The following is a 14550-nucleotide window of genomic DNA, read 5'->3' as shown; positions in this document are numbered from 1 at the left end:
TTAGGCGAGGCATGATGTTAACTGGTGGTGATGATTCTGCGGGTATAATATGGCCTAATTCGCTGCCCTGCTATTGGAGTGTTTAATGGGTTAGCTTGTAACCACAAGGTCAGCAGTTCAAACCACTTGGCCACTATGCCGGAGAAAGATGAGGCTTCCCTATTTCCTTAAGAGTTACAACCTCCGAAACTCCCCAGAAGCAATTCCATCCTGCCCTGAATCAAATAGCAGTGAGTTTGGTTTGAGGATTGTAGGCCCAATGGTCAGCCATTCCCCACCCCTGATCTAGAGCGTTTTTTGTCTGTCATGGGTGTGATGATGAGTAAGAGCAGGTGCCTGTCTTCAAGAAGTCCCCATATGAGGTCCCTAGCAAAACGTTGACCCATCCCTTTGTAGGTGGTTTCTCCCTCTCAAGTGGGAAACCTTCTCTTGGTCTGGGAGCCTTACAGTGTGGTGGGAGAGAGGAGCCGATTTCCCATAAAAAGGGTGAATCTTCCCCGACCGCAGCTCCTGGAAACCTGGACAGAGTGATCCTTGGGAATCTGATTTTCCAGAAGCAGCAGGCTGCCTGGCCCTAAGCGCTTTGCTTTCTAAGTAACACTGTGTTAAAAGAATAACGGGAGTACTCAGCCCTGGCTTTCCTTACACTGGTCTGATGGGTGGAAGGACTAAAAACTCTGGGACTTGCAGCTAACATCTGGTCAATTTTGCTTTCTTGGTCAGGGTTTACAGCGTTAATGGACAGATTCAGCCTCACATGCAAGTCGGAGCATGACATGGACAAACTGGCCCACATCTTCAGTTATTACATTAGTGACATCGTGGAGCGTGAGTGACTTGTAGGGAAACAAGAAGGTGTGGTGCTGGGGGTTGAGAGAGGGCTCCTTTGAAGGGGATGCTAGTTCTTTGCCTCTATTTACCATTGTGTCCTGTTGACTCAGCATTCAGAAAGGGGAAGAGGGACTCATTTTCTTACTTGGCATGTGAAGAAAGGGTGTGGGGGTCACATCTGACCTTACTATGGCTAAACAAAGGAGAAGAATCAACTCCACATCTGTGCAAGGTTGGTTCCTATGAGACCAAAGTCAAATATGCCTCCAACTACCAACTCCCTTTACCCCATTCTGACACCAACTGTCCCTTCCACAGTGGGGCCAATAATCTGTGACTTGGCCACATAGGACCCACAGACATCATTCATGATTATGGAGGGTTACATGGGAAGTTAACTACACATCAGGATCAGAACTCCAAGGATAGGGTCCTTTTGTCTGAAACACCTCTGCTCAGCCATGTTGGCACACTTGTCTTTCTCTGGTCTCCAATATTCTTAGCTATGTGGCCCATGGACTGCCCTGCACATGTCACAAAACTCCTTTAGTGCTTTTAAATATCGTACCTAGCTTCTGCCCCAAAGCATTCAACTTTACTCATTCCATGGACCAAGAAGCCTGTGCTACCTCGTGGTCTTGGTGCCTTGGCCTCTGTGCCTTAACTGTCACTACCACTTCATGAAAGAATCTTGCCGGTGGCAGGATTCCCTCTTTTTGCTTCTGAAATGGCTCAATTTATGCCCAGAAAAATGACAAAACTCATCAGTTTTTTACACCTTAACTTGCATGATCCCACCCAGTCACTTGGGAATTACAAAGATTATGGATAAAAGAGCCATACCAGGTAATATTACTTCATTGCAGCATGTTTATAAGCATTTTATTTCAAAAACAAAATATTCTTAATGATTATCTCATAGAAATTATGTGCTTTATGTTTGTACCAAAACCAAACCATTGCCATTGAGCTTATTCCAATTCATAGTGACCCAATACAGGGTTTCCAAGACTGTAAAATCCTTTTCTAACAACAGACAGCAAGCTTTATCAGCAAAGAAATTACTATGGAAGACACATGATCTTTAATACTCAAAAGAAAATAGAACTAAATAATTCAAAGCAAGGAATCACAGAACACTATGATGAAGTTTTTTTTTTAATGGAATAGAGTAAACAATAAATAGTGAAACTGAAGATAACAAACCATTTGCAAAAGACAACAAATAATTTGAACATGGAAAGAAAACCACCAAAATATAAGCAACCCTCAAAGTTAAAGGTTCAATAAAACAAAAAAGAAAATCATATTGGCAAGTTAAACAGATAAAACAGAAAAAGAAGGTACTGACAAGACAACCAATAAAAGGAATATACCAAAAAATTGTGAAACTTGAAATCAGTATTACCATTAAAAATAAAATGACGCCAACAACTATGTTAAACAATAACACTTATGTAAATAGAATTTACCTGTTAAGAGACAAAGACTAACAATAAATAAAACAAGAGCCGTTAATATGTTGCTTACAAGAATTACCCTTTAAATAAAAGACTAAAAATACAAGGATGGGAAAAAATACATCAAGCTAATGGCAGTCAAAAGAATAGATGTCAAAGTAAATGACATAATGCGAGGCAAAGAAGGTAGTAACTGTTAGTCTGGGTTGACGAGAAATCCAGAGACACTCATGCCTGTGTAAGAGAGCTTTATATCAAAGCAATTGTATATTGAGAAAACATCCCAGCACAGTGCAGATCAAGTACCTTAGTCCGATATTAGCCCATATGTCCAATACTAGTCCATAAATTCCTCTTCAGACTCACATAGCCACTCACAGTGATGCCAAATGCTGGAAGATCACAGTCTGGTGGGTGAAAAGCCTTGTGGATTGAGTGGCAGTGGAAGCATCTCTCCAAGTATGGTTCCGGAACAGCAGGAAAGTGAAGCAGAGAGAGTGTGGCCCTCCTCCAGGGAGACAAAAAGGGAGTTCCCAGAGTCCTCTGGAGAAGGCCACACCCACAAGGAAGCCTCATCAAGCTGTTACCTGACTGACAGGCTGGACTCCACCCTTCACTGTCTATATCAAGTTGCTGTGAAATTATGTAACTACCACAGTCACTATGTAATAAGAAAGCTTTATTTTTTTCTTTTAACTCTTTATTGAAGTCTCTATTAAAAAAATAGTTTTATTGGTATATACTTCACATATCACACAATTTAATCTTTCAATCATATTAAGATCTGTGCAATCGTCACCACAATCAATTTTAGAAAATGTTTTTTTAATCATTTTATTGGAGCTCATACAACTTTTATCACAATCCATCCATCCATTGTGTCAAGCACATTTGTACATTTGTTGCCATCATCATTCTCAAAACATTTGCTTTCTACTTGAGCCCTTGCTATCAGCTCCTCATTTTTCCCCTGCCCCCCTCACGAACCCTTGATAATTTATAAATTATTATTATTTTGTCATGTCTTACACTGTCCGGCATCTCTCTTTACCCACTCTTCTGTTGTCTAGCCCCCAGGGAAGGGGTTATATGTAGATCCTTGTGATCAGTTCCCCCTTTCTACCCGACCTTACCCTGCTCCTCCTGATAGTGCAACTCTCATGATTGGTCCTGAGAAGTTTATCTGTCCTGGATTCCCTGTGTTTCCAGCTCTGATCTGTACCAGTGTACATGCTCTGGTCTAGCCAGATTTGTAAGGTAGAATTGGGATCATGATAGTGGGGGGAGGGTCGGGTGCAGGAAGCATTAAAGAACTAGAGGAAAGTTGTATGTTTCATCGGTGCTATACTGCATCCTGACTGACTTGTCTCCTCCCTGGACACCCTTCTGTAAGGGGATGTCCTGTTGCCTACAGATGGGCTTTGGATCTCCACTCCGAACTCCCCCGCATTCACAAGGATGAGATTTTTTGTTCTTTGATGCCTCATACCTGATGCCATCGACACTTCTGGTGTGCTTCTTGTATGAGGGCTTTGTTGCTTCTCAGCTAGATGGCCGCTTGTTTATTTTCAAGCCTTTAAGATCCCAGATGCTCTATCTTTTGATAGCCAAGCACCATCAGCAAGAAAGCTTTAATTGAACAAGAAACTGTAATAAATATATATGCACAAAAAAAGACCTTCAAAATAAATTCTTACAAAAAAGAAGAGACATATAGACTATAATATAATACTAGATTTTCAACCAAAGATGGATTAACTAGAAAGAACATTAAAAATACAGAAGCATCAACACAACTTGATCTCTTAGACAAATATATAAAACTCCACTCAAAAAAACAAAACTTAGATTTTTCTCTAGTACTCATTGTACTTACAAAGAGATTAACAAAATGGATAAGCCACTGGCAAGCCTAACAAAGGAAAGGAAGAAAAAGCAAATTCTATGAATAAGTAAAATGAGTGATATTATGACCGAGCCTAATGAGATTTTTTAAAAGGAGTATTATGAAGAATTGCATTCCAGAAACTTGAAAATGTAGAAGAAATGGATAAATTTTTTAAAAAAAACCCAATATTTACCCAAATTGCCACAGACTGATGTAGAAAATCTAACAAGCCTATAACACAAGAGGAAATAGATCTAGTCATAAAAAATTCCCAACATCAGTAGTTGTTTCACTACTGAATTCTATCAAACATCTAGGGAAGAGTTAATACCAATTCTACATGAACTATTTCACAGTGTACAAATGGACAATATACTACCAAAATCATTTTATGAAGCAACTATAACTTTGATACCTAAGTCAGGCAAAGACATCACCAGAATTTAAAATTATAAGCCAATATCGCTAATGAATATAGTTGCCAAGATCTTCAATAAAATTCTAGCCAACAAAATTCAACAAAGCATCAAAAATAATACATCACAAGTGGGATTCATGCCAAATATACAAGGTTAGTTTAATATTCCAAAAGCAATGTAATTCACATAAAGGATAAGAACCATATGATTATGTCAAATGATACAGAAAAGGCACTTGATAAAATTTAACATCCACTCCTGATAAAAACACTCAGCACAATAGGAATAGAAGAGAAATTCCTCAACATAATAAAAGCCACATAGGCGAAACCAATAGCCAGCACCTCACTTAGTACAGAGAAATTGAGAACAGTCCCCCTTCAAACAAACCAGAAAGGGCTGCCCTTTATCACCACGTTTATGTAGGCCTATAAGTTTTACCTAGAGCTGTACAACATCAAATAGGTATTAAAGGTATCCACATTGGCGCAGAAGAAACAACACTATTTTCAGATGATATAATCCTGTACATAAAAAACTCAAAAGATTCCATGTTTTTAAATGGAGGTAATTGAAAATTTTGGCAGCCTAGCAGGCCATAAGATCAACATAGAGAAATCATTTGGAATCTTGTATATTAAAGAAGATGGCACCAAAAAGGAACGATACCATTCTCTAAAACTACACAAAACAACACATTTTGGAATAAATCTTACCAGATAAACAAGCATCCCAAGAAAACCACACAACATCCCTAGAAGAAACCAAAAGAAACACAAATGGAACCAGCTACCATCCTCCTGTATATGTAGACTAGAAAATGACAGTATTACCAAATACACCTGACAAATTCAACTCAATTTCAATCCAAATCCCACCACAACTCTTCAAAGAAATAGATAAACGAATCAACTTTACATGGAAAGGAAAGAAAGCCAGGGTAAACAAGACACTATTAGAAAATGAAAACAAAGTAGGAGACCTTTCACTTCCAGACTTTAAAACCTAATACATAATCCTGGTAATCAAAACACCTGGATACAGGTACAACAGCATCTATGAAGACCAATGGGTTAGAATTGAGAACCCAGAAACACAACCAAATGCCTACGATACCAAAGGTTTTATAAAAGACTAAAACATTAAATGGGGAAGGGTTACCCTTTTCAATTAATGGGGTTGGGAAAACTGAATCTTCACCTGCAAAGGAACAGGACCATGCCTCACACCATGTACAAAAATGAATTGGGATGGATCAAAGACCTAAAGATACCTATTTATAGAGACAAGAAACAGAAAAAAATGGACAAACTTAAGGGCCCTAGGCAAAGCATAAGCACACTACCAAGTAATTTATAATATTCACATTATAGAAGACAAAGGAATGGGATCTTCTGAAAATACACTTATGCACATCAAATGAGATAAAAGAAAACCCCCAGATATGGAAACATGCTTAGTAAACATACATCAGATAAAAGGCTTAAGTTCACAGATCTATAGAGAACTACAACAGTTTAAGAAAAATAGAAATAACCCAATCAAAAAATGGGTACTATTCACTACATGAATAGACAATTTACCAAAGGCGACATTCAGGCAGCCAACAACCATATCAAGAAATGTTCCGCGTTCATTAGCAGTAAGAGAAATACAAATTAAAATGATGAAACACCACCTCACATCAGCACTTTTTGCAAATTTAAATAAATGCTGGAGAGGGTGTGGAGAGATTGGAAAACTCAGACATTGCTGGTGAAATTGTAGAATTGTACAACCATTATGAAAATCAGTATACACTTCCTTATACAAATGCAAATATAATTACCTTATGATCCTGCAATCTCTCCACTGAGTAACCTAAAGAGATAACATAACATGAACAGCCATGCACACCTATGTTTATTGCAGCAATTTCCAAATAACACAAACATGGAAACAACCAAATACTCCAATGATAGAGATAGATAAACTTTGGTACATTCGTACCAGAGAATATTATGCATCAATAAAAAACAATGACTCTAGAAAAGAACGACAGAATATATGTACAAATATATCAGATACAATTGATGTATGGCTTGTAACAAAGAGTTGTAAGAGCCCCCAATAAAATGATTAAAAAAACAATGACAACTCTCTTAAACACAGCAAGACATGGACAAAGCCAGTAAACATTATTCTTAGCAAAGTTAATCTTATGAAAATAAATGCAGTATTTAATAACACCAATATTATAAGGTAACATTATTTTAAAGCATTTTTTAAAAGTGGTTTTTACACCAAAAGATAGGATGCGGAGACCCAACATGAGTGGGGGAGGGAGCAGGTAGGGATGAGAAGTTTCAGAGGGAGGGATAGGGTTAGGTGAAAAATAGAGAACCACATTTGTGGGGGATGAACAGATATGTTTACTGATTTCATTTATTGAGCTGTGCTGTGCGACTACGTGGAATATGCTTCCCTAAGAGCACACAAGCAAACAAGAAAGGCCCACAGCCTTCACTACCTTGCCGATTCCTTGCCCCTTAGATCTAAACATGGGTCAGAATGGCTGAAAAAGGAAACGTAAAGCTGATGTGAACTCAGAGCCTTTAGTGACATAAAAGTTCATTTGGAACATGAAAAACAGACAAGAAAGACTAAACCTTTATGCAAGCAGACAACTTCATCTTCTGCAGAACAGCTGGTCATTTTAAACTGCCGACTACAGCTCGCATCCCCGTGCCCAACCCACCACACCACTAGCGCTCCTTCCTGTTTGAATGGCAGATATCGTTTAACATGCTTTCCAAGCTACTACTGCACTGTGATTCTGCGAGACGGAAGGGGGTGGTTTCTTTATTTTCTGCCCTGCATTACACTTATGGATATTTCCCCAATCTGGGAAAAACAAACAAACAAACAAACACTTTCTTTGTGAGGTAAGCCTTTTGTGAGGCCCTGCTCTATGGCACGCTGTAATAGGTGCAACTGGTGCAAATCCCCCACTCTCTTGGAGCTTCCAGTGCCGTTAGGTCTCGTTAGTTGTCATGAAGTCAGCATTAACTCTTGGGGAGCCCGTGTGTGCAGCAGGTTAGACCTGCTCTATGGGGTTGTCAAGGCAGTGAGTGACCCTTCAGAAGCAGGTCCCGTGGCCTGCTTGCTGAGGTACCGCTGGTTACTTTTGAACGTGGGCGTCACAATCAAGGACTTACCCATTTGTGCCACCCAGGGATCCTAGTTAGGCCTACTCTGCAAAAACCAGCCTGGCCTGTAGTCCTCTCCCGATGAGGAGCCCTGCTGGCAGGACGGTGTGGTGCTAGGCAGCTGGAACCCACCCCATGGCTCTGTAAGATCAATGGCATGGTGATAGGCACCTGGAAACGGTTGCAGCCAAGAAAACCCGCAGGGCGTTTCAACTCGGCCCCACGGGGGCACTATGAGTTGAATCAACTAGCTGGCACCTGAAAATAGTACCAATACCCTGTGGTACTTTATCATATTCCTAGACTTTACTGATTAAAACAATACAAAAAAACCCTACTGTCGCCATGGCAATGTCAACTCCTAGCAGCCCTCGGATGGGTTTCAGAGGCGATGCACTTTATGGGAACAGATAGCCTCAACTTTCTCCCTCAGGTTAACAATCCAACACGTACCTGGCAGGGCCGCCAAGGACTCTAGGTTCTACTGGTCTTGCTTGGTGCCATCAAGTAGATTCCAAGTGGTAGCGGCCCTATGCACAACAGAGCAAAAATTGCCCAGTCCTGTGCCAGCCTCAGTGGTTCTTAGGTTGAAGCCCATTGCTGCAGTCACTGTATCCCTCCATCTGGTTGAGGGACGTCTTTGCACTGCCCCTCTACCAAGCATGATGTCCTTCGCCAGGGACTGGTCTCTCCTGACAACGTGTCCAAAGACTTGACTGAGAGTGCCCCATAATTAACCTCCAGCCTGAGATTAACTAGAATAATTACTTTGTGGCATCCACTCTAAGAATTTGGTTATTGGACTCGCCTCTTACTTTTGAGGAGCAGGTATGAAAGACTTTTATGATTTCTCAATGCTGTAGGAGAGGTAGGAATTATTGGTGTATTATTTACCAGGCACTGCTGGGTACTAGAAATGCTGGGGGGTGGGGGGTGGAGGAGAATTTGACCTGTCCTCAAAGAGTTTCCATTTTCTCCCAGATAGAACAGGCAAAATAATATAGATTTATGTCCTTTGAAGAAGTTAAACAGGATGCAATGGTAGGTAGGTAGGTAGGTAGACAGACAGACAGAGTCTCACCTTGTGTAGAGCTAAGGCTAAAGCATTTGTCAGAATACCAATTACAAAGGTCCCAAGGTAGAGAAAGCTTAGTATGTTTTAGGAACTGACAAAAAGTCAATGTGGACCACGGATAGTTAGCAGGGAGAATATTGGACTTAGAGAATATCGATCATCAAGCACTATAGACCATAGGAAGGAGATGTATTACATTTTTTGTACAAGGAATATTTACTGAAAGGTTCTGACAGGCATGATATGATTTGATTTGATGCCTTTTAAAGTTCACTTTGGCTGCTGCATCATGGAGATTGGATTATAGGGACCAGTGGAAGGTAAGTAGTTAGAGGAAAGTAGAGGAGACTTGTAGCAGGCCCGGAATCGTGGAGGTTTGGTCTGAAATGGTAATTCACCTGGGCTGCACTTTATCCACCTTCCTGAAGAGCTTTTGAAAATCCTGACTCAGAATAATCAGAATCTCTTGGTTTAAGCACAGCACCAGGATGTTTTTAAGTTTCATAATTCTATCCAACATATAACCAATGTTGAGAACCATAGTCTAGACTTGGAAATGGAGATGTATGGCAGTGAATTATTTGGAAGTACAGTGAACCCTCGCCACTTCGCGCTTCAACTTCCACGGCTTCACTCTATCGCGGTTTTTACATAACAGCACCCACTGCCTACACCCGCTCCTTCAGAGGAAAAAGACGGCGACCCACCTGTAGAGTACATCCCTTAAGTCATTTCATAGGCTATTGATTACAGTATTTGTAAGAACTATGTATAATAATACTGTATGTGAAATATGTAATACTGTAAACTAGATGCCATAAATAATATAATAAATAATAAATGATAATTGTAACGTCCAAAATGTTTCACTGTATTTTCCCTTTTTCGTTTAATAAATTGGGTAATACGAGTGTAATGGTGACTAAAGGGTGTTCTTCATGTCCTCTATGCTCTAACTACGAAAATATTTGATTTACAAATAAGGAATCCTACTTCGCGGAATTTCATTTATCACGGTAGGGTCTAGAACCGATTAACCGCGATAAACGAGGGTTCACTGTACTATATTTTTCTGCCTGCAAATGACGTGTGCATTAATTTCCTGTGCACACCGTTTGAGTTATTTGTGTGACCAATTTATAACCCACTGCCTTCAAGTAGGATCATAGCAACCTTATGTAGGACTCCTGAGACTAAATCTTTATGGGAGCAGACAGCCTCATCTTTCTCTCACAGAGTGGTTGGTGATTTTAAACCAACAACCTTGCAGTTACCATCCCAACTCATATCCCACAGCACCATCATAGCTCCTTGTTGGCGAGTTATATGCAGGAAAATACAGTGTATTCTACAGGTTCAAGAGATACAAGTTGCTGATGAATTGGATTTCAGTGAAATGTAGTGAGGCAAGTGGTTCTTGTAACTGAGCTGATAGCGGCATCGTGTACTGAGATGGGGAAGAAAATTAAGGGTTCTGTTTTTAATATGATGAGTTTGAGATTCCAATAAGTGATTAAAGAAGTCGAGAAGTCACGTCAGTTCTATGATAAAGCCCGGAGTTCAGAGACTAAATCTGTTAGAGATAAAAATGTCAAGTGATGGCTTGATACTTAAAGCTGAAAACCAATTGAGTTCATATAGAGAGATTGTTCATAAAGAGAACGAGCCTGTGATGGAGGCTTGACGAACTCCAGGTAAGGATTATAACCAGGGAAAAAACCTGCCCCAAAGCCTGGGAAGCAGTGAGCTAGTGAGGTAGGACAGCGTGGTGATCCTAAAGTGCAGGGACAATGTGTTTCCCAGAGTCAGCAGCCAGCTGGGTTGAAATGTCCAGTAATGCAAGGTCAGGAAAAAACACCATTGAATTTGGCGAGATGACTAGGGTGGATGAACTTGGTAATTTCAGAGTGAGGTGAGCTGAGTGGTAGAGAAACTTTTTCCAGAGGGTGAGCAGGAGGCATACAAAAAAAAAAAAAAGCGGCGGCGGGGAGGCAGGGGGTAGAGTGTAGTATAGTCATCTCTTGAAACGGTTTTCTGGGAAAGCAGCAAAAAAAAAAAAAATAGTGTCATTGCCTACAGGAAAAGGTGGGTTCTTTGTTTTGTGTCCTTGTTTTTGATAGGATGCTCGTGGGAATGACCCAGTAGAGGGGGAGAGGGCACAGCCTTCAGACGGTGGGAGAAGACTCAAAGCAGGGGTGGCTTTGAAGGGAGAAAGAGAAGGTGGATATGGCCATGGGCAGATTTGGAAAAGAAGGAGCCTGAGCCTGGGAGCCAAGAAACGGTCCAGAAGAGACCAGGCAAGACTCACGGGGCCATTCTTTTGACCATAAGGGATTCTGTCATGGTATAGCTCCGATTTTGACTCATTCCCCTCTCTCTTCCTGATGTGATTTCAGATGTGCTCTGTTTTGGAGGGGATATCCTAAATATCACAGGTATTGTTCAATTTTCTGAATACTTAAAACACTGAGTGAGAGAAACTTGGTTGGAATTGGACATCTATGTTGACTGTGCACTGTTTGTACCCTTGAGTCCTGGGAAGACACAGCCTCTTGCCTCAAAGGAGCTCCGGGTCCGATGGACAAGCCTTGCGCATGTTAAACTCACAGGGCTTTCCGCTGAGCTTGAACGACAGGAAAAGGAGCACTTGGAGGAGCTCGCTTAAAGAAACCGATGAGAAGTTTGGTCATTAGCAGCAGAAACTAGCTGTTGAACTCTTAGGTTCATTAAGAGCTAGAATGCCCCAGAGTTGTCCCATCTTTTCAAATGGACTTAATTAAAGCAGCCCTTAAATGTGAACCAACATTTAAGAAATGTCTTTGCTAGTACCCTTTCCCCTCTGTCAGTATACCAGTGGAGGGAAGATTACTAAAAATATTCTTAAGCTTTGGGAGCATTTTAAACTTCTACCTTGCCATATTTTTATATTGTGAATGGTTTGGGTAGAGTAAAAATACCTTGCCTAGCACCTACATGCAATACACTATGTACATTCCATCAATTTGGTCTTTATGACTGGGGCACTGCCCTGGGCCACGTGAGCCCAGGTCCTGTCAGCCTATCCTGTGCCTCTGCAGGGAATGTGCTCCTGGCGCTCTGGACCGTGAAACAGAACCAACTGAGTGACATCATTACCCTGGTGGCAAAGTGCAGCTTGGAAATACAGGAGAAGTTTGGAATTTACCATACCAGAGAAGGCCAGGACCTACAGCTAAAGATAGGTAGTAGCTCCTTTAAGGGCGATACCACTGGGGCGGGGTGGTGAGGGGGGTACCCATAAAAAATGCAAATGATACAAGTCAAGCTAGGGAAAAGTATGGGCAACTCATATCATATAAACAAAGGGTGGACTTACCTATTGTCGAAGTAGAAAAAGGACCAAAATGGATAAAAGACAGAGACAAGCACATACAGGGAAAGGATGCTCCATCTCATAGCCAGAAAAAAAGGCAATTAAAAGCACACTGTGGTTGGTGTAAGATGTGAAAATAATTATAATTTATCAAGGGGTGACAAGACAGGGTGGGGCAGGGAGTGATAAAAGAGGAGCTGATACGGTGGGCTCAATAGAAAGTAAATGTCTAAGCCAGTCAGGGTGCGATGTAGCAATGATGAAACATACAACTTTCCTCTAGTTCCTAAATGCTTCCTCCCCGCTCCCACTATCATGATCCCAATTCTACCTTGCAACTCTAGCTAGACCAGAGGATGTACACTGGTACAGATAGGAACTGGAAACACAGGGAATCCAGGACGGATGATCCCTTCAGGACCAGTGGTGTGAGTGGCGATACTGGGAGCGTAGAGGGAGGGTGGGTTGGAAAGGGGGAATGGAGAACAAGGATTTACATGTGACCTCCTCCCTGGCAGACGGACAACAGAAAAGTGGGTGAAGGGAGATGTTGGGCAGGGCAAGATATGACAGAATAATAATTTATAAATTATCAATGGCTCATGAGGGGGAGGGGGGAATGAGGAGGGAGGGGAAAAATGAGTACCTGATGCCAAGAGCTTAAGTGGAGAGCAAATGTTTTGAGAATGACGAGGGCAATGAGTGTACAAATGTGCTTTACACAGTTGATGTATGTATGGATTGTGACAAGAGTTATATAAGCCCCTAATAAAATGATTAAAAACACAAAAAATTGAATTCGAATGGCAAAAAAATTAAAATAAAAAAGTAAATGTCTAGAAAATAATGGTGGCAACATATGTACATATATGCTTGATAAAATTGATGTATGGATTGTTATGAGAAATGTAAGAGCCCCCAATAAAATGATCTTTTAATTTAAAAAAAGTGCACACTCTGATCCGGTTGCTTACCTATGTCTCCCAAAGCCCACAGTCCCACTCACGTCAAGGTAGTCTAACTTACAGCGAACTTGTGTCGGGTTTCTGAGACTACTTAAATATCTAAGAAAGCAGACGGCCTTATTTCCTCCCACAGAGCAGCTGAGGAATTTGAGCTAAGCACAAGCTAACCCTAAGCCACAGGGCTACCAGGGCTCCTCCTTTCTGATGGATAGGCAACAACTTAAATATCAGTAACTGGTGAGGGCGTGAGAAAATCAGCCTTCTCATGTATTGCTGGTGGGACTGAAAAACAGCACAACTACGATGGCAAGTAATTCAGTCATCTCTATCAGGGTTAACAATGCATTTATCGTTCAACCTATCAGCCCCACGCTTGGGAATTTATCCCGTAGGCATCCTTGTATATTTATAAAGTGTCTTCTGTACCAGGTTGTTGAGTACAATGTGGTGTGTAAGAGAAGACCGGAAACAACCCAGCCATCCATCTGTGGAAGAGTGTTTAGATGCGCAATAGCTAAAAAAAAAAAAAAAAAGCCTGATTCGGCAATATCTCCACGGTAGGGTTGGATGGGAGTGAAAATGCAGAGCACTTCTTTTGATTGTTTCTGCTCATCCCACTGTATTTCTAGAAAGTACTTTAAGAAAGATACACAAAGTAATAAAAATATTCAGGAAAATAATACAGATGGCTATATAAATGGAAACAGGACTTTTTCTGTGTGTGGATATATATATATATGATTTTGAACCTGTGACTGTGATATAATCAAAAATACATAACAATGAAAATATAAAACCTGTACACAGAGGACGAAATGCTACCAGTGGCAGAGGAATCAGATTGGCTGGAAAGCTCTGTCCACAGTGCTCCTTCTCAAGAGGCTGGGAACCTTTTGACTGTGGACAAACGTTGACTCCAGCCCTTCATCCCTAATTTTAAGGAACATTAGTAAAGAATCATTCTGTATTCTAAAACTGTTAGTAGTAATAATAATGTCTTATGTGGGATCTCTCCTATCCTGCCTTTTTTTTCCTCCCTAAGAGCTTTATTGAATACTAATGGATAGTGTATTCTATACTTATTTAAAGTGTGTAATTGGATAAGTTGGGAAATCCTTACACATGTACGTAGTATCCAGTCAAGTGCCAATGGTTTCACAAGTGTGTAAACATATCCCACAGCTCACCGAGACTGTTCTTTTCTTCTTTGTCTTCATTTCTCCCTGTGCTGCATTTTGGGCAGTCTCTAGTACTCATGAATCACAGGACTGGGTAGAACTGTCCCTGTGGGTCTCTGAGACTAACTCTTTACAGTGGGGAGAAAGCCTCATCTTTTTCCCTAGGAACAATTGGTGGTTTCAAACTGCTGACC

General features: G+C 40.8%; 1 protein-coding gene across 1 annotated transcript in view; it reads left to right on the top strand.

Moving 5' to 3' along the window:
* The first annotated feature begins 737 nt into the window (after positions 1–737).
* LOC123522238 (adenylate cyclase type 10-like) overlaps positions 738–14550 on the top strand; it is a 29921-nt gene continuing 16108 nt past the window's right edge. Inside the window, exons 1-3 of the mRNA XM_045294776.1 lie at positions 738–828; positions 11258–11296; positions 11939–12082. Of these exons, the coding sequence (XP_045150711.1) occupies positions 738–828; positions 11258–11296; positions 11939–12082 (274 nt within the window). The remainder of the gene's footprint in view (positions 829–11257; positions 11297–11938; positions 12083–14550) is intronic.

Source organism: Echinops telfairi, unplaced genomic scaffold, assembly GCF_000313985.2.
Source record: "Echinops telfairi isolate 266 unplaced genomic scaffold, ASM31398v2 ScPeMD7_3533;HRSCAF=4204_1, whole genome shotgun sequence".
Lineage (NCBI taxonomy): Eukaryota > Metazoa > Chordata > Mammalia > Afrosoricida > Tenrecidae > Echinops > Echinops telfairi.
Note: the sequence above shows the minus strand (reverse complement) of the source record. Positions and strands in the feature narration are given on the sequence as shown.